Source organism: Pseudopodoces humilis, chromosome 7 (assembly GCF_049639895.1).
Source record: "Pseudopodoces humilis isolate 2021_Gansu_Grassland_sample_001 chromosome 7, ASM4963989v1, whole genome shotgun sequence".
Lineage (NCBI taxonomy): Eukaryota > Metazoa > Chordata > Aves > Passeriformes > Paridae > Pseudopodoces > Pseudopodoces humilis.
In genome coordinates this window covers 9,152,195-9,173,619 of record NC_142206.1, presented here as the reverse complement: position 1 = coordinate 9,173,619, position 21,425 = coordinate 9,152,195, and the positions used below count along the sequence as shown (strand labels likewise).

Below are 21,425 nucleotides of genomic sequence, written 5' to 3'. Positions count from 1 at the left end.
CAATGTCCCAGCTGAGTGAAGCCAAAGAGACTTCTGCTGTAGGAAATGCAACAATATCCCACACTCAGGAAGAAAATTTACAACTACAGCCAACCAAGCACTGCTTTTGTCTCCCAAAACTCTTACCAAGCTTGTCCTCAGAAAATACAGTATCTTCTTTTCAGCTGCAGCAAATTAACTCTTAGCAGCAAAGACTTTGCATAACCCAAGTTATTTGTGGCATTGTGCTGTGCAATTCTGTACAACTTAAAAGAATAGCACTGTACTAAAAATGTTAATTAAACAGGAACAGTAAATGTTAATTAAAAATAATCATATTCAGCAGAATACATTATATAGGAAGAGTTGATAGTATGGCTTTGGAACTGTCTCAAGTGTGAGAAACACACTTCCACCCCAGCGAAATCAGCAGGATTTCATCCACTTCAAAGGAACTGAGATTTTACCCTAAATACTTTGCAGCAATTAATATTTTAAAAACAAGCAAATACACAACAACGTGCAGCCAAATACAGCTGGACTTTATAAAAAAAAAGTACACTGCAAGCATAACAGTGCTGGCACATTTTCCTTGCTAAAATGCTGGGTTTGCTTGCAAGAGATTTGACAGCCCCCATGGGTCTTCTGTAATACACTCAGTAGCCATGAAGAAGTGACAGGGCTGAGCGAATTCCAGTCAGAATATGGAGAAGGCAAGCACTGTGAATGACCTCTTTTTCTGTCTCTTTTAGGTCCTGCAGTGCTGTCTTATCGGGACTGGACAACACCTAAAATGCCTGCAGGCATCTTTGTTTGTTTCCCATAGCCTTCCTTACTAAGGTTTAAAAGACAGAATCTATGTTTTAGTCTCCACTGTCCTTTCATGAAAACACACAACTGCATTCTTAAAATCTTATTTTCTTATTCATGAATTAGCAATGACTGAATACCTCCAGATTAAACTAAGCCTGTGTGGACACCAAGATAAAAAATATAAGTCCTTTCCTCACAACATGGGAGCAAATCACTATTAAATCATCTCCTCCCTAGGCTTTGAAATGCAAACTTAACTCCTAGGACAAAAGGAATCGTTGTTATGCAAGAACCAGCTTGACAGGAAGTGTTGAACTGAATACACCAGCAAGTCAAGCAGAGTTACAAGGAAACATGTCAGGAAGCCTAAAAAGGAACATGCAGACAAATCCATCCCAGGAACTTCGCTGCTTCATGATGTTCTTTTATTTCCTCCTGTTTCCTCCACGGAGAAGTAGCTCAGATTTTTAAGTTATCCTACTTTATACATGCTATATTGATCCTCCTCCATGGTCACTGCATCTATTGGGAAATGTTAAATTTCTATCTATTTTAAAAGTGGAGGGAAAAACCTTCCATCTTCTCCCTGCTTCTCTGCTGCAATGTCACCCAGCACGTTATCCTCAAGCAAGATGCATTTTCCTACACTCCTGTTTTAATAATTAAAACAAAGCAGAAAAAGCCAAGTGTGATACACACACACATTTACAGTTACAAACTCATTCCTCAGAAAAATCTAGCTCAAGCTGCAAAGAGCCATCAAAAGCCATTCATTACATAATCCTTATTACTGCTACATGGGTGAGCAGCGGTTCCAAAGGAGTATTTACTGAAAGCAGATAAAGCCAGGTTGCAGCATCAGATGAATCAGATAAGACACAGCCAGCAACAAAATTCACTTAATTTTCTTCATCCCCTCCAATAATATGCTAAATCAAAAAGCCATGAAATGCAATCTTCTCCAGCTGAACTCTCCTAGAAAAAAGGCTGAGAACGTGTGCTATTTGCTAGGTTTTGTTTTCCTTGGCTCTATAGAAAACATTGGGCTGTGTAGAGAATTCAGCTCAAGGGTTTAAAGGTCTGTGCTTCTGTAGGGTGAAATCTTCCACCTCTCCAGGCAGCCCTACCTCATGGAAAAGCCAAAACCCACCATGTTAGCAGCTTCTTCCCCAAACACTTTCAGAAAAAAAGTCTTCCTACTCACAGCAGACAGACACACACTTCCTACTATTTCACAGCAGAAACTTTCAGGGATTCAGTTTTGCAAACACTTAATAATATAGTGTTGCTTCAACTGCTAAGCCAAATGGCTGGAAATCCTTCTGGAAAGCCCTTAGGATAAAATGCAGCAGTGAATAAGACACTGGAATTATTTTACCTAATACATTTGGTGGTTCCATTCCAAACTCTGTGGGTTAACTACAATAAAACCTTTGGAAACAGCAGTCTAGCAATAGTCCATGCCAATAACATACTCTGATGGAGATGGGATTGCCAGCTGCTTGCCAGGAATGCTCCCTCCAAATGGCAGTGGAAGAAGATGCTAAGTCTGTCCCACAGGCACAGATCCTATATTTTTATAAGGAGCAAGAATTTGGATATAGCCAGGAGATAATGCTGAAATGCAAAAGCAAGAAATGATGCCACACAGCACTCAACCATCACAATTCCAAGCATGAATCCATCCCTGCAGGCCTGAAGTGCCCATGAGTCCCACTCACAGGTTATTTTATCTCCCAGGTAAACTGAACAGTGTTGACAACACAAAACAACATGGTTTAAATTAGGATTATACAAATCCCCATGGCCTCTTTTAACTTCACCCACGACAACTAATTGTGTCTGAATCACACTCAAGCCTTTCTTACTTTAAGGCAAGAGCTGGTGGTGACCCTTACAATTTACTTTGCTTAATTTAATTAATGTTCCCTTTTATAACTTCTGAGCTTTGTTTCTGGTAGAACAAACAGATTGGCTTCTAACTACCTCAGAGAGTCCACTTTTCCCAGAGAAACTGGCCTGCCTGTGGCAAAACCTGAGACATGTCAGCTGGACACTCCTGTCTGAGCATGGAGAATGGGGAAAAAGAGAAAAAAAGGGTCATTTACATGGAAAGCAACACAACAGATGGTCACATGGAGACTCCTCCATAAGTTTGCATTTGGTAAAAAAAATGAAGACACATCCTGCAGTTAAGTATTTTTAGCATCTCCAAGCGTGGCAATATTTTGTCCTTCTCAATAAGAGGTAATCATCCAATTTCATTCTTTTATGCTTTACTTCCATTTGGCTGCTTTTCTGAAAAACGACAGGGTTAAAACAAATGTCAGGAGGGACCAGCCAGAACTAAGAAAACCATCCCTGAGTCAGGAGAAATCAATTTAGCTCCATTCTGTATCCATATGGATTTTTCTGCTCCTATATCTCCTCATATTCTCAGGAATAATTCATTTGCCACCACTTCACCCAATATAAATTTCCCCCCTTTTAGTTATTCCCCTTCCTTTTAATTATTATTATTTTAATTTTAATTATGTCTTTTTAAGAAATTGTGCTGAGTGTGTTTACATATATACAGACTCATGTCTTTTGGTTTTTAAAGAAAAAATTCATAGTTTGTTCTGGAATGGTCACTTCTATAGATTTTGTTTTTAAAGTACAAATAAGTTCCATTATTTGACTGAAATCAGAAGAAAAGCTGGAAAAAGCTTAAAGTCTGACTAAAGGCAGAATGCATCATGAACTCATAGCTGCATTTTTTCTCAACTATATCCAATATTCAGTGATTCATTGTTCACACAGGTGCTTCAGGAAAGAAATTGGGATGGAAATAAATACATGGAAAAAACAAAGTCTTTCTGTAATTCATTTGCCCCATGAACACAACAGTTCCATATTTTATCACCATGACAGTAGGCATTATTTTATATTTAATTTATATTTAATATATTTAATTTATAAGATTTATTTCTGAGGCAGCTGATAGAGATTTTGGGTTTAAAATTAGTTTTCACTCCTTTCTAAAAAAAAAAGACTGAACAAAAACAAAACAAAAAGCCCCAAAAACAACACCCCAAAAAAAAACCCGAGAAAAAAAAACCAGACACACAAAACTCAGAAGAACTTTTTGTCCTTTGCAACTAAAAATGCCAATAACCTAAATCTAAACTAGGCTTTGGGAAGCCATTCTAGTGAGGTGCTGGATATGCCCTGTAGTGTCTGTTTTCCTCCCAGACAGCTGAGCTTCCAAATCCATGGGTTTAGTTCCTACTCCTGGTTTTGGAGCCCCTGTGTCTGAGTCAGTCTGGAAACCAGTTCCCACTGCCAGGTTATTAACATGGAGATCAGCACACAGGGCAATTAAAGAAAATAAAACTAAACAACACAACATAACACAACGGGAGAGAGAGGACAAGGAGGGGTGGGTCAGCTGAGTTTTTCAGCGTGAGGAAAACAACACATGTTTTCCCTCACCCAGACTCCAAAAGAGCTGAATCACTTTGTTTTTCCGAACAACAGAGATGCCAGGCATGGAAAATTTCAGTTCAAATTATTCAAATCTGGCAAAAAGTAAAGTGTGAGCAATTGAAAATAGAGGCAGGGCCAACACACTGAAAGGAGCAATTCTACCTGCAGTGCAGCTGGAAGATTGCTGCTCCTCCTGCAATCCATGGGATGTAGGCACATGGATTATCCAGGCTGGTCTGGGACAGCAAAGGCCAATCATTAAGGATGCCTGAGACACAAACCATTCTCAGGTACAACTCACTGTTGAAAGGTGGCACTAAATGCCACCTCAGAATAGCTGTTCTGTACATTCAAACATATCTGTTCTAAAAACATTGACTAATTATTAGCACTATTAGCTAAAATAGTGCTTTATTGCCCACTTGAATTATTCATAGGGAGCTGCTGATCACTAAAATAAAAAGACCTGATAAATAAGGTGTATGTTCATTTTAACTTACACTTCATTTCAACAGCTTGTAAACACTGCAAAACACAGATTTCTTAGCTATTGGATTAATATTTGCTAGATAGGCAATGAATTATTTTACGTTAACCTAGAAGCACAAGAACTATGTGGAAAACCAATTAGCTTGGACAGTGATGGGATACCATGGATTTTCTGAAAGGATATTTCTGAAGGTTTCACTAATGAAATAAAAACTAATAAACCACATGGCCCAGCCAAGATGAGCTGAGTAAGTGATTAATAAACAGAACTGGCAATATATTATAACGATGTGGCACAGGTTTCATCTCACCTCAAATTACTAAAAATAAAATACAGGAAAATTTCTGCTGACCCCACGTTCTGCAGACATCCAGCAATGGGTGACATCAGCTGTACCCGACACTGATTGCTGACTTGATGCACCCCTGGAATGGGTCAGGACAAAACACATCCCTGCAGAGGCAGCTACTGCAGGGTTAGATACTTAAGTGGAAAATACGGACAAGCTTTCTTGTGTCCTTGGCACCTCGTAATGCCATTCCAACACTAACTCTGCTGGACTCTGAAAAGGCAAAAAGGACACCCAGATCTCAGGTGTGCATGGGTGGGATCCCTGAATTAAGTGGCACAGAATTCAGCCCAGATTAGTTTTCCTTCCTGCAATCTGTTGTATCTATGCTTGCTTTAACAAACAGTGTGATTTAGTGAGACGTGAGCACGTGCACATTTATTCTTTTGGTGGCAAAGTTGCACCACATTCATTGGACACTGATGCCTGATACAAACTCTGCCACTCATTTTCATCAAAAGAAACAAAGCTTTGGCAGGCCTTGAAAACAGCACACAAATTTCTCTATGTGTGGATCCTGTTGTTTTTACAGAATAACACAGCTTTCATATCATCCATTTTCCAAGAAGCAACTCCAAAGAATCATCCTTTTAGGTTGTTGAAAATGGGACATAATGGAGGTGACTCAAAGGAATAGATGCTGCAGCTACAACCACTCTCATTATGTACATATGAGATGCCTCAATGTTCCTGCCTGCTGATTACATGAGCAAACATTTTTAGTATGCAAAATCCTATTAACTCAAGGGGATTCTGCATAATTTTATAACAGCTCCACTTGTGGTGTTTGATCGACTGGGTCAGCAACAGACAGATGGCAAAGAATTAATTCTAAGGCTGCTTTATTGCAGTGCTGGCATCAGGGTTTCCTCTATTCACTCCACTCGGATAAAACTGAACTTTTTCTTCATTCCCTGCACCTTTTTCTCTTCAAAGAGCAAGAACAAGAGTGTTGGAGCTGTCAGCACAAAGAGGAAGACAAATGAAAACTCCTCTGTGTGACATTTACCCTCCCCCCAAAATCCTAAACCAAAAAAGAAAGTTAACCTCAAAGACACTAATCTAATCCAAGAGATTACCCTGGAACACATCCCTCCCATAATTAGGGTTTTCTCTTGCTCCATTTTTTTGATCACTTCATAATTCTGAGGTACAGAGAAAAGTATTAGCCAGTATTTAGTGAATTTGTGCTTAGCATATATTTACATGGAAAATTATTAGCAGTCTGAAAATGGTGCCTAAAATTAAATTATTAATGCACCATTTCCCCAATTTGAGGAAAATGGTCCCAAAGGTAAACAACAATCTGGCTGGGATTTGCAAGCAGAACTCTTAAGCTCTTGAGATGCACAACTTAGGCCCAGAAAACCTTCAAAATATGGAGGGAATTAAATAGATACAGAAATATTTGGCTGAGGTTCTTTTTGAAAGCCCTGTAACTACATGCAAATTTGGAGGAGTTAACTCAGAGACCCACATGGATCCAGCAAAAATTCCAACTGTTTCACTTGTCAAAGCATTGTTCTTTGAATCCTCTGCCAGCATTATCCAAAGTGGGTCAAAAAGTTAATGGGGAAGACACACCAAGGAAAGATAAATCAGGATTTGTTTTAGTCGAAAAACTCCTGGGTTTGGGGAAACGGCCCACTCCTATTTCACCATGGCACAGTTCCTGTTAATGGCACTGTGCCATCATTCTTCCAGAAACACAAAATTTTGTAACTTGAAAAAATTCTTCTGGTTTTTGTTGTTTTGTTGTTTTTTTTTTAAATTATAGTTTCCATCCCTATTTCTCACATGTCACTTTGCATTAGGAATGTTTCTCTGACATCCAGGCTAATTAAGCCTGCTTCAGAAATAAGGGCTTGAGGTTGTCAGCCATACCTGACAACCCTTCGGACAAACAATTCTCTTCCATTTGAATTTTTAATTAAGCTTACTGAGAGTGCTTTCATATCAGAAAATGGGGACAAAATTTTGACTAATCCAAAGCAAGACTTCCATTTTCTTTTGGAGATAATAGATGGCAGCTTCAGCCTCTAACGCTGATGGTGCATTGAGTCAATCCCATCTCTGAAACAGCCCAGCTCTTTGGCCTTACATCCAAGGAAGGAGGAGCTTCTTTTTGGCTAAATCAAGAAAGGCCAAGCAAACCAAAGTGCCCAGACAATCCTTGGTTCACTCTTACGTGGATCTTGGATCTGTCTTACATGGGACTGGAGATCAGCACAAAGCAAGGCACATCTGACTGCAGAACACCAAGGATTTCATCTTTTGTCACCAACAGCTCACAGAAGTCTCAAACTCATTAACTGTGTCACCAGAGGGTGTTCTCCTCTCATTTCTAATTATTCCAGGACATCTTCACTTAGTGAATTAGATAAAACCCAAAGTTTTTATTCACTCACTCCACACCTGTGTTCAGCCTTGTATGTTGTGACTTCTCCCCAAACCCAAGTTCACATGATGTTTTCTTCACAATATTTCAGGGGGAAGAGGTATTTCCTTTTTACCTGAAATGGAGACTGGCTGTTGTAATTCTTGATCTCCTTGTTGGCTCCTCGGAATAGCAGCACCCTTGCACAGCTCTCCTGAAAATGATGGAAAAGGGTACTTGTTCATAAGGATCCTTTAGCTCTTAAGAGACTGTGACTGCTAAGAGGTTATGAGGTGTTTGGTCTATATTTTCATGATTAAAAAATAAACCAAATAAAGTATCTGAGAACTTAAACTGTTAAAACAGCATTTTTAAAATGACAGGGCTTCAGGTGCTTTGCAGTGTATTAGAAACACTAGGCAAATGTCAAGAAACATGCAGGAATGCAAGAAGTAAATGTCTTATTAAACTTTTAAGCAACTGTACTGACAAAGTTCCATATTTGCACAAATTTGATTCTCATATGGGTTCTTTGCCTGTTTTATAGGAAAAACAGTACTGTTAACAGAACTGGGATGAATTATATCCTTCCCTCCTGCTAAAAATTAAACAAAGCAGTTTTACCACTTATTTTGTTGGGGACTTTTTTCCAACCTATCCTCAGTATTAAATGCATGATTTTTTTTATAGTACACATGAAATTATTTGATCTGTCTATACGCACTGCATTGAGCAGCCTTTTTGCTGTTCTTTTCCCCTAAAAAATGCTAGCAGTTACAGCAAAAGGAGGAAAATTTGGTTTCAGGCCCTCCAAACTGAGAAAATCTGCAAAGGAAGTCCCTTAAAAACAATTTATTTTGGGCCAGTACAGTGCATTGGTTAAATCATTGCTTAACATGGCTGTTAAATACTACTGACCACAATCTGGTGGAAATTCTTGGAGGTTCTGAGTGGATTATCAGAATTTTTGATGATTCCTGTAAGGACTCTTCTTACTTGTCATCTTTGATGTTCATCTTAGGGTCTTGTGCAAATCAATTCACATTTCCAAAGGGTTTTATAGTTCCTTGTCTTAAATATAGTTCTTCATTTTGTTGTGCTTTCTGGGTTGTCTTGATGTGTTATAGAGCTCTATCTAATGAAGTATTTGGATGTGCTACCTTTCACTTTGAACAGTAAATTTGCAGTCAGAAAAGACAAAGTGCATAATTTAGGTATTTTAATGACAGAAATGAAGCTCATTTACTAGACTCTGAGTCACAAGTTAATTTGCAGAGATTATGATTGAAAACAATTTCTGTTGTGTTTTGTAATTCCCCACAGTAGATTCTTGGTCCCATTAAGTCTCCCCATCACAGGGCTGCCCTAAGTGCATCTGGAAAGGAGGTTATCCTACCTTTTCCTCAACTGAAAAACAACAGAATGGATCAAGATGGGAAATTAACAATTATTTCTTAGATTATAATTTTTAATGATATACAATTAACTCAGATAGTCTCAATTGCTTGCACTGCAATCTGCACTTTAGTTGCTTTCTCTCTATCTCTAAACAATTGATCAATGCCCAATTTTAATCAAGAACTTGAGAATATAAATAATTACATTGAAAAACATACTGTATTTATTGGGTGATTATTCATTTGTTTATCAGAATAAATCATCCAATATTACAACACTAAAAGAATTATACATTTAAAAACTGTACAAATTTAACTGAGCTGTCTGCAGTGTAACAAAAACATGCAAAGGGATTTATTAACTAAATGGTTGTGATTAGAAAAGTTTTGCCAAAATCCATCAAAAAGCTGTTCAACATTAAAAAAATCCAAGAAAATTTATTTGGGTTAAGTATTGCATTTTTAATTTTTTTAAAATTTATTTTTAGTCTTTTGAAACAAACAGAAGCATTCCTAACTTCATGTTTGCTCCTTTTTCTTTCCTCCCCATCTGTTAGATTATATTCAATTTTAATACTACAACAGCTTTCGTCTCAGATCCAATCCTCCCAGTGAAAGGGGGCACATTTCTTTCCAGCAAAAAACAGACTTACTGCTTGGCCATGGAATAACTTTCAAAACCAAGAGTTTATTCAGATCAGGACTTCTCTGACATCCAGGAAAACAAATTTACCAACTTCAGAAAGTAAACCAAGAAAATTCCCCAGGGAAGACTGGAAGATCAAGCGGGTAACGACTCCATCTGCAGGAATCTGGAGGTAACAAGGATACTGCTCTCCTCTCCCGCTGCAAGAGGCAGCACCGCTCCTTCCACGCGAACCAATAACAACTTTCCATAGAAAACAAAGAACACTGGCAAAATCAGCACAGGTTCAAAGCACCCCGAGGGAAAGTTTTTATTTCCACATACACTGGATGAAGAAAAACAGAAGGACGGCAGTGCAGGTAGAGGATGTTAAAGTTCCATTCACCAAGCCAAGCTTAGTGATTGTGTAAATATTTGAAAATTTGTAGATGCAGTTTCAGTTAGAATCTCTAAGTCTCCTGCAGAATAACTTCTTCTACTAAGGTCAGGAAAACACATCTCATCTCTGCATGAAAAACACTGTCATTCTACGGGATTACTCTAATTCCCACCTCATACTGCATAACCTTTGCTAAAAGTGCATGATCCTGAATTTTTTATTTTTTTTTTTTAAGCTGAGAGTATTTCAGACCTAATTGAGGAATCGGTCTTGACAAGACTTTAGAAAAAAAAAACTAAGATGGTGATTAATTAAGAAGCAGATGCTTTAACAGATGTTTCACTGTTTACAGTCACATCTCATGCTTTCCAGATTCAATGTAATATTTTATTTGCTGAATTTTAACACAGTTGTTAAACTCATTCCCTCCCCATCCCATCCCTGCAAAGAGAGTATAAAATGCTATCAAATCAAAAGGTTCTACTACTTGTAAATGACTACACAAGTTGTAAACAGCAAAGAATCCAGTATCTTCTGTATAGAGATGTTTCCACATTATTTTACAGCTCTACCTTATTTAATTCCAAATTAAATTATAGAATAACAACAGTAAATTCTGTATAGGAAACAAATATTTAGATATTAATCAAACCAAAAAAAGCTGGTAAAGCATGATGTTTTCTTTTCTAATATCCATACTCTTGCTACCTACAACGAGCAGCCTTATTTGTAATCCGTGAATGAAACACCAAGAAAATAATTTTAATTATGTTCTTTCCAGTTTCTAAGACCACTTTTTAAAACCTGAAGCACTTCATTGCATATAAAATAATGTAGTGATAGGATGAAAGGGAATGGCTTCAAATTGAAAGAGAGCAGGTTTATTTCAGATATTGGGAAAGAATTCCTTCCTGGAAAGCATGGTGAGGCGCTGAGGAAGTTGTGGATGGCCCATCCCTGGAATGTACAAGGCTAGGCTGGACAGGGATTGGAGCAATGAGGTGTGGTGGAAGGGGACTGGAACTGGGTGATTTTCAAGTTCCCTTCCAAACCAACCCATCCTGGGATTCCATGAGCTGCCAGTTCCTGCTGGAGACATTTCTGTCCCTGCAGGGGACCAACAGGGGCTCTTACCTGGTTGTAGAGGGCACAGATGTGCAGGGCTGTGTTCCCTGAGGCATTCTGCGCACACATGTCAGCACCGTAGAACAGGAGGTGCTCCAGGTGTTGGACGTGTCCATACCTGCAAGCCTGGGCAGGGATGCATCAATATTTTGGTTATTACACAGCCTAGGCAAGATTTCCAGGGAAAGATTTTCAGCAGAGAAGGTGCTGTTTTTACTGAGGATCTAATTTTTAGAACCACACCTGGCTCTCTGATGGGAGCACAGACACCCAGATGAGCATTCCTGCACCAGCTCCAATGTGGGTACTTCAGGTATAGCAGTACTGTACTTGAGTTTAACCATCTGATTTATTTGGGAATGGCAGCCTAAGAGATCAAGAAAATACTGCCTTTGAAACTTTTTATCTACTAATGTTCATGACTCAAATGTGACAAGTTTTTTGTCCTGCTACACTCCAGAGCGCTGCCCACCAGATGGCACTGAAGATGATCAGACTGCCAGAGATTTTCCCAAACTGCTTACACGCCTTAGAAGGAAAATCTGGCCAAAATCCAAGTAAATCTTCTTGGTTCTGTGATGTCAAGCAGACACACAGCATCCACAGGGCACTGCTCCAAAACAGGGGAAAATCTTCAAGAATTACTTTATCTGTCACACAAATAAAAGGTTAGACCCTGGATTTTAGGAAATAAGCCTCTATGAAGAAGATTCATATAAATTAGAAACCTTCCTAATTAGCAAATAAGCTTTGAAAAAACACAGTAATTCTAGTCCTCAGCCTCTTTTACCTGACTTCCTTCTCCTCTATAACCCACTGACCAAGCAAGTCCCAATTTCTAATGTTTTGAACTTTGTGGTATTCCAGATCAGCATCATTCCTACATAAATCAGAATTTAAGGTAAGAGATACAGACATATGATATAGAAATCCATTCAGTCTTTCTGAGGTACCTCATCACTCCTGAATTCAGTGGGAGGTACAGACTGACACTCCTGGCTTGGATTTACAGTTTGGAAGAGAAAAATTAAGTGAACTGCTCAGTGCACAAATTAAATCCCCATCCTTCTTAATTCATTGAGGAATGCTTGAATTATTGATTAGTCAAAACAGATGGTTACTAACTGAGGTGTAAACATTTATTTCTTTAGGATTCAACCAACACAGGTGGTTTGGAAAGCTCTATTTCATTAAGAGAAATAATAAGTTTATGTGCAGGAGGCTGGGGTTTAAAAATAGGGACATTTTCTCTGTATTTTCAGGGAGTCCAGATGGGATAATGCTTTGATCAAGAAAATCCATTTTTTCCACTCCTCAGAAAATATAGTAACAAAATAATTCCTTTCTTTTCCCCTACTCTAGAGGTAGATCCAAACAACTTTGACCTGGACCCACTTAGTGAAAAAGCTCAGATTCCTACCCAAATGTGGGTGCCAAAGTCACCTCCCATTTCTTTCCAAGAAAAGAAGAAAAAAAATCTGTGTACTAAAGAATAGTGCACAGAAAATAAAGTGAGTCCAGATGACCCAGGCAGACCTGTAAGGCTGATTACTTGTATCTTTATTTATCTCATACTACAGCAGTTCCAATTTTTGTAATTATCCAAACTCATCCATACAGAGAAATGACAAAGTAGCTGCAATGACATTGGGACTGTTACTGAGTTTATCACTATGCAAAGGGAAATCAATAAAGCATTTTTACACTGCTGGGTAACATTCAGGCGTTTTTGGAGTGGACAGTGAGAGGCTGATGCATCCCAGCAGCAGGATCCTGAACTCATATCTTCCTGTAAAGTTCAGCAGAGACAAGGGGAAACCACCCTGACAAACACACAAGGAGCATTACCAAGGCATCTAACCAAAAGAATGAGCTACATTTTCCTACTGAAGTGCCACGAATAGGAATCTGAATTTCCAAGAGTCCACGACATAAATATGTGCAATTTCTGCACCAAAATCCACAGTAATCAAAGGATTTCAAAGTTACAGAACACAACTGGAACAGTTTTCTACTTCAAAGTCACCACAGCAGGATGCAAAGTGAATAAATAAAAAGAAGTAGAAAAAGCAAGATAGAAGGAAGACATTTCATACTTGAATGTGCAGGGGCTTCAAAATAGTGCTTAACCCTAGAACAACCATGGCACATTTCCTCGTGCAAGTCCAACAAAAAGCAAATCTTTCCTACCTGATGAATTTCTTGCCATCCATTTTCATCCTTGCAGCTGACTGTAGCATGTTCATGGAGTAAGAGCTCACAGCAGAAAGGGTCCCCTCCCACCATGGCTGTGTGGTACAGAGGGGTCAGGCCACAGCTGTCCTTATAGTTGGGAGATGCTCCCAGCTCTAAAAGGGTCTGAAAGCAATCACAGACTGTGAAAAATAGATTTGGGAGGGACTTCCACCTAGAAAGGGTCTTTACCTAAAAAAATACCTGAGAAAATATGTATATAGTTGATACTTGACACAACATTTTTTGCTCACCTATTTATCAGCTGGTAAGAGCGGGCCACAGCACAGACTAAGTTAAGCAAGAAGACCTCAGAAGAATTAGTATCTAAAGGAAACTATGGGGATGGCACAGAAAGGAGTGTAATGTCCATCCTCTCACTAGGTTCAAAAATGGCAGCTCTGAAAATGCTGCATCACCTTTGCAACACATTCACCTCTTCAGTTTCAAGGTGCTTTATATTTTAAAATGTCATGTAATTTGAGTATCTGTCAAAAGGGAATAAGCAGAAGCCATAAACCTAAGATTTAATCAAGACCATCAGTGTGATTTAAAAATACCTGTTAAAGTACAAAAGAAAACAGAAGACACTGTGTAACGGCATAATGTGCAATCCATGCCACTGGAAGCTGCTTTCAAAGAGGTAAGTGACAATAATGTTATTCCTATTTCCTCAGATAGATCTCAGTATATCAATGAATAAGCTTAAATTTCACCACTTGTCTTCCTACCAGGAAAAGATAAATCAGAAATTAAAAGACTCATTATTGAAAGCAAATGTTAAGATTTGAAAGCCACAAGAAAGCACTAGAACAAGCACATCTTAAAGGATCCATGGAGGACAATACAGTAATTAACTGAAAACAGTCTCCTTTATTAATTTTTTTTTAAAATAAGATAACACATAATTTGCTCCTGAAAACGTTTACCTTGAGGGCTACTTGATTCTTGGCTCTGGCTGCTTTGTGCAGAGCTGTCATTCCATCTTTGGCTCTGAAGTCTAAATGTGCTCCTCCATTTTTCAGGGCTTTTATCACTTCTACTGTATTGTCAAGCTGAGCTGCCAAAGTCAGGGGTGTTTCTAAAGAAGAGAATATGGTGTACTTGGAAAAAGGTGAGCAAAATTATCAAATAAAGTTACTTTATAAAATAAGGTTAAAAATACTGTTCAAAGAAAAGCATAAAATTATCAGTTACCTCCTTTGGACAGTAAAGCCCTACAGATTCCACTGGCGCGGAGTTGTGAAGGAATGTGTGAGATTCACCTTGTTAATCAATTTAAGTTTAACTAACTCAAGGTACTCCTTTACGCTGCTTAGTTTTGTTTTCTCACCTCCGCTTTCTAAGTCATGATAGTTTGGATCCAGTCCTCGGTCCAACATCTTGGTAATTTTTTCCACAGAGAGATGGTGGACATGATCCATAAATTTTTTCAAATTGGCCTGAAACAAAGAGTGAAAAATTAATCGTCCTCTGACTTCAAAAATAAAATTTACACTAAAAATCAAGCATTCTGTCAACTGATGTCAACACCCACTGTAGGTAATTGCTAACTCCTGCAGGAAATTGGGATACCTTGGTGTGAAGCTTGGCCAGCTGCTTTTCATCGAGGTTGAACTGTTTGTACACTCTTTTCTTGTAGCGAAACTAAGGGAGGAAAAGAAGAAGAAATTTTAAAACTTAAAAACTTGAAACTCATAATATCATTTTCTGACCTTACCAGGAAGTATCATCCACAGTGAAGGTAAATGTAGGCAAAATTTCAAAAAATTTAGAAATAGGCTCAGTATTTCATATAGCTTTACATCATTTAAGCAAAATTCATATCTTGTACAAATACACTGAGATCAGTGGAGGTGTGTAGGAAATGAGATCAGCCTCTAGAATCTACAGAAATTATCAAGAATTACACTGAAAAGAGCTTTTCCCCAAGGATTTCTGTGCATTTCATTTATAGACTCAGGCAGAAAGACCTGGGAAGGCATGTTAAATTAAAAAATATCAATTTCAAAATTGCAGCTTAGTATTTCTGAAACACAAAAACAAAAGAAAAGGATACCTGAAAATCCCTTAGTCAGAGTAAGAAGAACTTCCACATGGGAATAGTTCTCCTGATGTTTAACAGGACTGGCTCTGTGAATGAGGTTTTGAGGATTGCCTTTTTAGCTGAAACTCAGTCACATTTCATCCTGAGCAGCTTGGGTGCAGTAGCAAGATCTGTAGCAAAAGTCATGGGGGTTTCCAGAGCTATAATTTACCATTCTCTCATTGTCCCATGCAGAATTCCAGGAATGCAGCCTTTTTGTTGGACAAGGGACTGCACTGAATGAAGCTCTAACACCAGTTTTCCACAAGATCACTTTTAACACCTCAATTGCTGCAGTCAACACTCATGAAAAATGTCAGAAACAAAATAAAGTGTCTGTTTAACTTGCTTACAGCTGTAATGTGGACATCACTGACTGAAACTCTGAAATAAACTCCTAGAAAACAGAAGACCTGAAGCCTTCTCAGGACCTTGGCTCTTTTCTCTTGGATTTGTGTTACAGTGGAGTAAGTCTATTAACTGCACATTATTAATGGTTGATCTGCCACCATACAGGCAATAACAAAATTAATTAAATGCCAGTTTCATGCCCCAGATTACTGCTATATTGCGTGATCTGGCTCTGCTTCAAGTTTGTTCAGTGCCATAAAAGTTCTGCCCAGCTTATCCCCAACTGCAGAGTCTCTGCAGGAGCAAGAGAGAGGGGGAAATCCCAGTACACACCCTCTCCTCCCTTACTGCTTTCTCAGGAGACAGACAGAGACAACCTGTGTGCTCTGAAGGATGGCACAGAGGGAACTAGATGGGGGTTAAAAAAGACTTCACTAAGACAGAAAGTTCTCTTTGGGAGAAAACAAAGGCTGGTTATCCAACAACTGCTACACTGCTATTGCAAATCTAATCACAGACCCAACAGCTTCACCTAGAACCTTACACTGCTTCATTAAATCACTGAATAACATCCATATCCTGTGTCCTCAGCAAAGAAAAACTCCAAAATCCACTGTCCCAGAAGGGCTGACCCTTTGCAACTTTTTGGGGATGGACCAGCTCCACAAGAAGGGATTGCCAGCACTTCTGTGAGCGAGGGTTCAAGCTCAGACTTGCTGATAAGCATTTTCCACATGCAATTCAGGTGCATGCAGACAGCTCAAATACAGCATTCTGCACAGTTTGTATCAGAATAGAAATGCTTCAGATGTTAGATCTAAAAATACCTCGAGTGAAGGAACTCCTTTATTGACTGGCTGTGGGTATTCCCTTAGAAGTCGCTCCTCATCCAAAAACTTCCCATCTCTCCCATTGCTTGCAGGCTGGAACAGTCCATAATTCAGGACGTCTTTCAAACTCTGGTTCAAAGTGCACAAAATCCGCTGCTTTGCAATCCACACTGAAGCTTCTGGGTTAAATCGAATGCATTTCTGCAAAGAGAAATTATTTTAAGGAACCCAATTAGTGAAAAAAAAATTTAAACAGCATCTTACATTCTGAAATTTACAAATGTCATGAATAATTAGGAATATACACAATAAATATACAAATTCCATGACAAAACATTGCTGAACAAGAATTCTACTTCAGATGTGAATTGATAACACCCAATGCACAAGTACTGTGAAAACACAGAGCATTTCAAGTCCTTCCACAAACATCAGGGAACACACACATCCTTCCTCAGATAGAGACCATCTTCATGGAAAACCTGTTCAAAACCAATGTTACAAAGTGTTTAACTATCCGCTTGATTCTCGGCTGTTCTAATATCAAATCCACCAAAAAAAAATGTTATCCAGGCAAGAATTCTACTTCCCTTTTAGCTACATTTATCTGAGGGTAAGTTTATGGGAGGAATGATACAACGTGAAGCAAGTAACTTGAAAACCTTGACAAAATTTTCCAGTTCTCTGCTTCTTATCAAGCTGGAATTCAGGGACTTGAGGAGTTTAGGGATTTTGCCTACACTGCAATCACTGGTTCCAAGGTACCAGCAGATGGCAATGCCTAGAAAGCAATTTGATACCTCTGGTGTGCATCCTGAACACACAATGCTGTTTCTGCTTTAATCCTTTACAGTCTTCAGTATAAAGAGATATGTTAGACTTTGTCACAAGTAAGGCTGGCTAGGAAACAGCTTTCATTTCCCTTACTTATTTTATATTTCAAGATGTTTTGTGAAAAGTTTGGGGGGTTTTATATATTGAAGGGAAGGAGAGAGGAACACAAAGTAGATTATAACAAGTATTTTCCTTCCCAAACACCCCAGCAGTTACAGTACTGACTGAGCAGCAAGGCTAATCTGTTTCAAATCCCTGTGTCCCTTCTGAACCTCACTTGCCCCATGACTCCTACATGGATTCAAACTTCAGTACAAGATTCATACTCAAACATTAGCACTTTTCAGCAAAACTGTCAGTTACAAGGTGCATAATGAGCTTAACTTCTAACGTTATCCACACATTATCCACACATCCTGAAAGATTACAATGAGTGTTATTCAAATGGAAAGATAACATTTTTCTCCCAAGAAAGTCTTTCTTACATGAAACAAACTAATTTTGGACTTGTATGACACTGGTTTGATTTTAAAAATACAAAGCAGTTACTTCTGATCACAGTTTAATTAAGTCTGCTGGTTTTTAATGCACCTGGAGAATCCAACATGTTCAGTTTTGTTCAGTCTATTCTTGTGTTCTCTGCTCTTGGTGGCAGGGAAATATTTCACAAACTAATTCAGTGAGAGCCCCAGCTGTTCTAGTGATTCATAAGAAACAAAAGTGGACTTATTGTAAAAAAAAGCTGATCCCATTAGCAATTTAAAATTAAATAAGATCAGTTATGTTAAAAGTAAATCAATAACTGGAGAATTTTTTGTTACCAAAATATTTTCCACTGAGAAAAGTGAAACTAGTGAGAAAAGTGATTATTTATGCTTTCCATGAAGCCAGGCAGGATAGAAGTGGAGCTGTTACCAATCTCACAGAGGCAGGTGCTGCCCAAGAGGATAAAAAGGAACACTCAGATGCTGCATAAGGTGCATTTTCCATCAGCCTGTCCCTGGAACTACTCCACTGTGCTGCTTCTGTGTCCTCCTGGCAGCCCTCCAGGCAGGGAGCACCACAGCCACCCCTTCTATCCTGCAGACAAGTCATTACTTACTGCCACACTCTGTACTCTGAGGAAACATCAGCTGAATCACAGCAGGACCTACACACAGGCTGCTCTAGTTATGAAATAAGGAACAATTCATTAGGCACACATGGTGTGGTGACCACAAGGAAAGGAGGCAGCAGCAGAGTCAAAAAATGGACAACTTTTTCTAATCTTCAATCACAAGAAAAAACAATTAAAGAATAGGGATAGTTTAGTGACAAGGAATTACAGAAACATGAAACAAAGATGTTTTGCACTGACAGATACATTCTCTGTAAAAAAACATGAAGACCAGGCAAAAAAAAAAAAAAAGAAAAAAAACCCAGAGTGACTCAAAGTTACTGTCAAAACCACACCAGGCCCCTCAAAATACAACTGTAGCAGCAAGACAGCATGTCAACACTGGCTGCTGAGATGCAAGGCCTGTGTTTGGGATGTGAAAGCTCCTTGGATCACAGGAGACATGGTCAATTATAATCTTGCATTCCTGCACACTGGTGAGAACAAGTCACTGAGTGAAGGGTAGGATGGGAAGCCAGGGAAAATATAACTCCCAGCTGAAGGGAAGATATTAATTCAGCAGGAATAATGCTCATGATACAAAATGTCTGAGGGATAATATTTATCTGCTTAAAATCAATCAGCAAACACATCTTTCTGCTCAGCTGTCAATCACACAAACTGCACTGTTACTGAGGGACAATGGTTTGTACAGCTGTCTCCAAAAATATGATTGCCAGGATATCAAAATATGAGTTATTCCTTTCAGCTGGAGATGTTCATATTAAAGATGTGACAGCCAAAAAGTGGGAAACACAAATGAGAGTTAGGCATCACAGAAATAAAAGGGAGCAAGTCCCTCATTTTGGTTTGTGCTGTGTTCGGCTTGATTCTCTCATGAAACACTGCTCTCCTTTATCAGACTGCACTCAGGAAACACAGAACTCATGAAGGAACGGGTCAGAAAAACCAGTCTGACCAGGCTGTCAGCAGATCACCTGCCCAGATCAAGGGCATGTGAACAGATATCAGCAGCAAAATGCTTCTTTTATCAAACTGAAGATAAAAACAAGGAAGAGCAAACAGAAAGCAGTAAGGAACAATCAGGCACAAAGTGGGATACAGAAGAATTCTGGGAAAAGTTGCAAAAGAAAACCTGCAGTGTATCTATGAGGCAGCACAGACTGGAAATAAGTAAAAATGGAGGCATTCCAAGGAAAAATGGGACTCAAACTGCTGTTGTGACAACTGGGCTCCTACTTTTTTAAGGCAAAAACTGCACAAAGTAAACAAAGTCTTTTATTGGAGAAGTAAAAGCAGTAAAGGAAAAGATTCCTAATCCTTAAAACCAACAAATAAAAACGTAAAGAAAGGATAAAAAATATAAAAAGCAATGCAGAAACAGAACAACAAAATGTGGCTCCAACTTAAGATGTTGCTATACCAAACTGCCATGTACCAAACAACATGTTGCATGGAAAGTCCAATATAATTTTAAAAACTCCAAAAGCCAGGGGAAGGAGGAATCAGTAAATGCTCATTATTGCAGTGGAACAGCAGAACAGATGGGCAGAAAAGTATCTCAGAGAAGTCTTCAGTAGACCCAAACCCATCTCAGCCTCAGAATTTAATAAAATTTATAGATCTGAGCATTTTGACTTTAAACATAACTCAGAGGAAGCACATAAGTACAGGGTAAAACAAAAGAGTGGAACAAACACCATGTGTTGACAATAAAATGATGAAAACATTCCTTAAAACAACTGGCTGACAGAACTGTTCTCAGTGTCTGTGGCAAAGAGCCATTCTAAGCACAAAACACCATTGCTGTCAGAGTTTCAAGCTAAAGAAGATTTTCTTGACAACAGCTCCTGAAGAGCCAGACCAATTTCACATATAGGCAGCATCAGTTGGGATTTGTTCCTACATGGGCTGGAAAACAAAATGGATACAAGATGACTGGGCCTGGATTCAGACCAAACAATATATGCCAGATAATACAGCCTTTTTACCCTCTCTCCTTGAGACCATGAAGGGCTTTCCATGCTCTCCATTCTCTCAGGAATTTTACTGAGCTCAGGAAATCTTTCACTCTCTCACTTAAATATTTTCCCCCTCATATGAGAAGGATGATACTTATTGAATACAGGTCATGCACAGATGCAGTAAGAAATTACCATTTCTACCAAGTAGTGTTTTAGTAAATTGGCTTATCATCTGAACTAAGAAGGAGACAAAAAAATAATTTATATAAGAACTGAAAAGCAATTGTTCTTAAGGGCTCTGTATGAACTTGTCAAGGTTCACATTGTCTTCTAAGTTTCAAAGGAGAATAAAAGAGCAACAAGACAGACTTCCTACAATGAGTGGTAATTTATAAAGTTTTCCATGGCAGCACATCCTACTCATGGTGCTTGGTGCTTATCTCATACTTGCAGTGAAATAAAGGCAGTTTGTACCACAGCCACTTCAGATGAGCACTCTGGAACTTGGGCTAAGGCTTTAAAGCTCCCCAGTGGGCTGAATTTTATCTAAACCCCTAAACTTGTCTTCCTTAGAACAAATATAGTCTTGATTATACTCCCTAAAAATCAAAAAAAGCAGAAAACTAAATTATGTTATTTCATACTTCTTTGATTAAACAGACTAATTTTAAACACCTCGTATGTTAAATTAATTATAATTATACAGGAAATAGGGCCTATGTTTGCTCTGGCTTGTAGCTATATAACAGCTCAAACTCTGGTGTTCTCCACAGTTTGCTCTGCTACATTTAATCCACCAATACTCCTGTTTGCTAACCTGAATCCAGGTTTCCCTTTCCTGCACAAAGAGTTTGTGGGCTGATAAATTAAGTAAGAAATACTTTAGAACTGCTTACAATGATTCAGTTACTTTTCATGAAAAGTTTATTGAAAAGGAAAAAGAAATACAAAAAGTAAAGCAATAAAAATGAACAAATAATAAAATTAA

General features: G+C 38.5%; 1 protein-coding gene across 8 annotated transcripts in view; it reads right to left on the bottom strand.

Annotated features, from left to right (window-relative positions):
• The window catches only part of SHANK2 (SH3 and multiple ankyrin repeat domains 2), a 278,034-nt gene that overhangs the window by 223,308 nt on the left and 33,301 nt on the right, over nucleotides 1-21,425 (bottom strand). For all 8 annotated transcript variants that reach the window (XM_088057744.1, XM_088057747.1, XM_088057749.1 and 5 more), the window contains 7 exons: nucleotides 16,520-16,723; nucleotides 14,831-14,902; nucleotides 14,589-14,697; nucleotides 14,185-14,336; nucleotides 13,214-13,381; nucleotides 11,033-11,149; nucleotides 7,613-7,690 (listed from right to left, as the gene is read on the bottom strand). In XM_088057744.1, coding sequence (XP_087913870.1) covers nucleotides 7,613-7,690; nucleotides 11,033-11,149; nucleotides 13,214-13,381; nucleotides 14,185-14,336; nucleotides 14,589-14,697; nucleotides 14,831-14,902; nucleotides 16,520-16,723 — 900 coding nt within the window. The remainder of the gene's footprint in view (nucleotides 1-7,612; nucleotides 7,691-11,032; nucleotides 11,150-13,213; nucleotides 13,382-14,184; nucleotides 14,337-14,588; nucleotides 14,698-14,830; nucleotides 14,903-16,519; nucleotides 16,724-21,425) is intronic.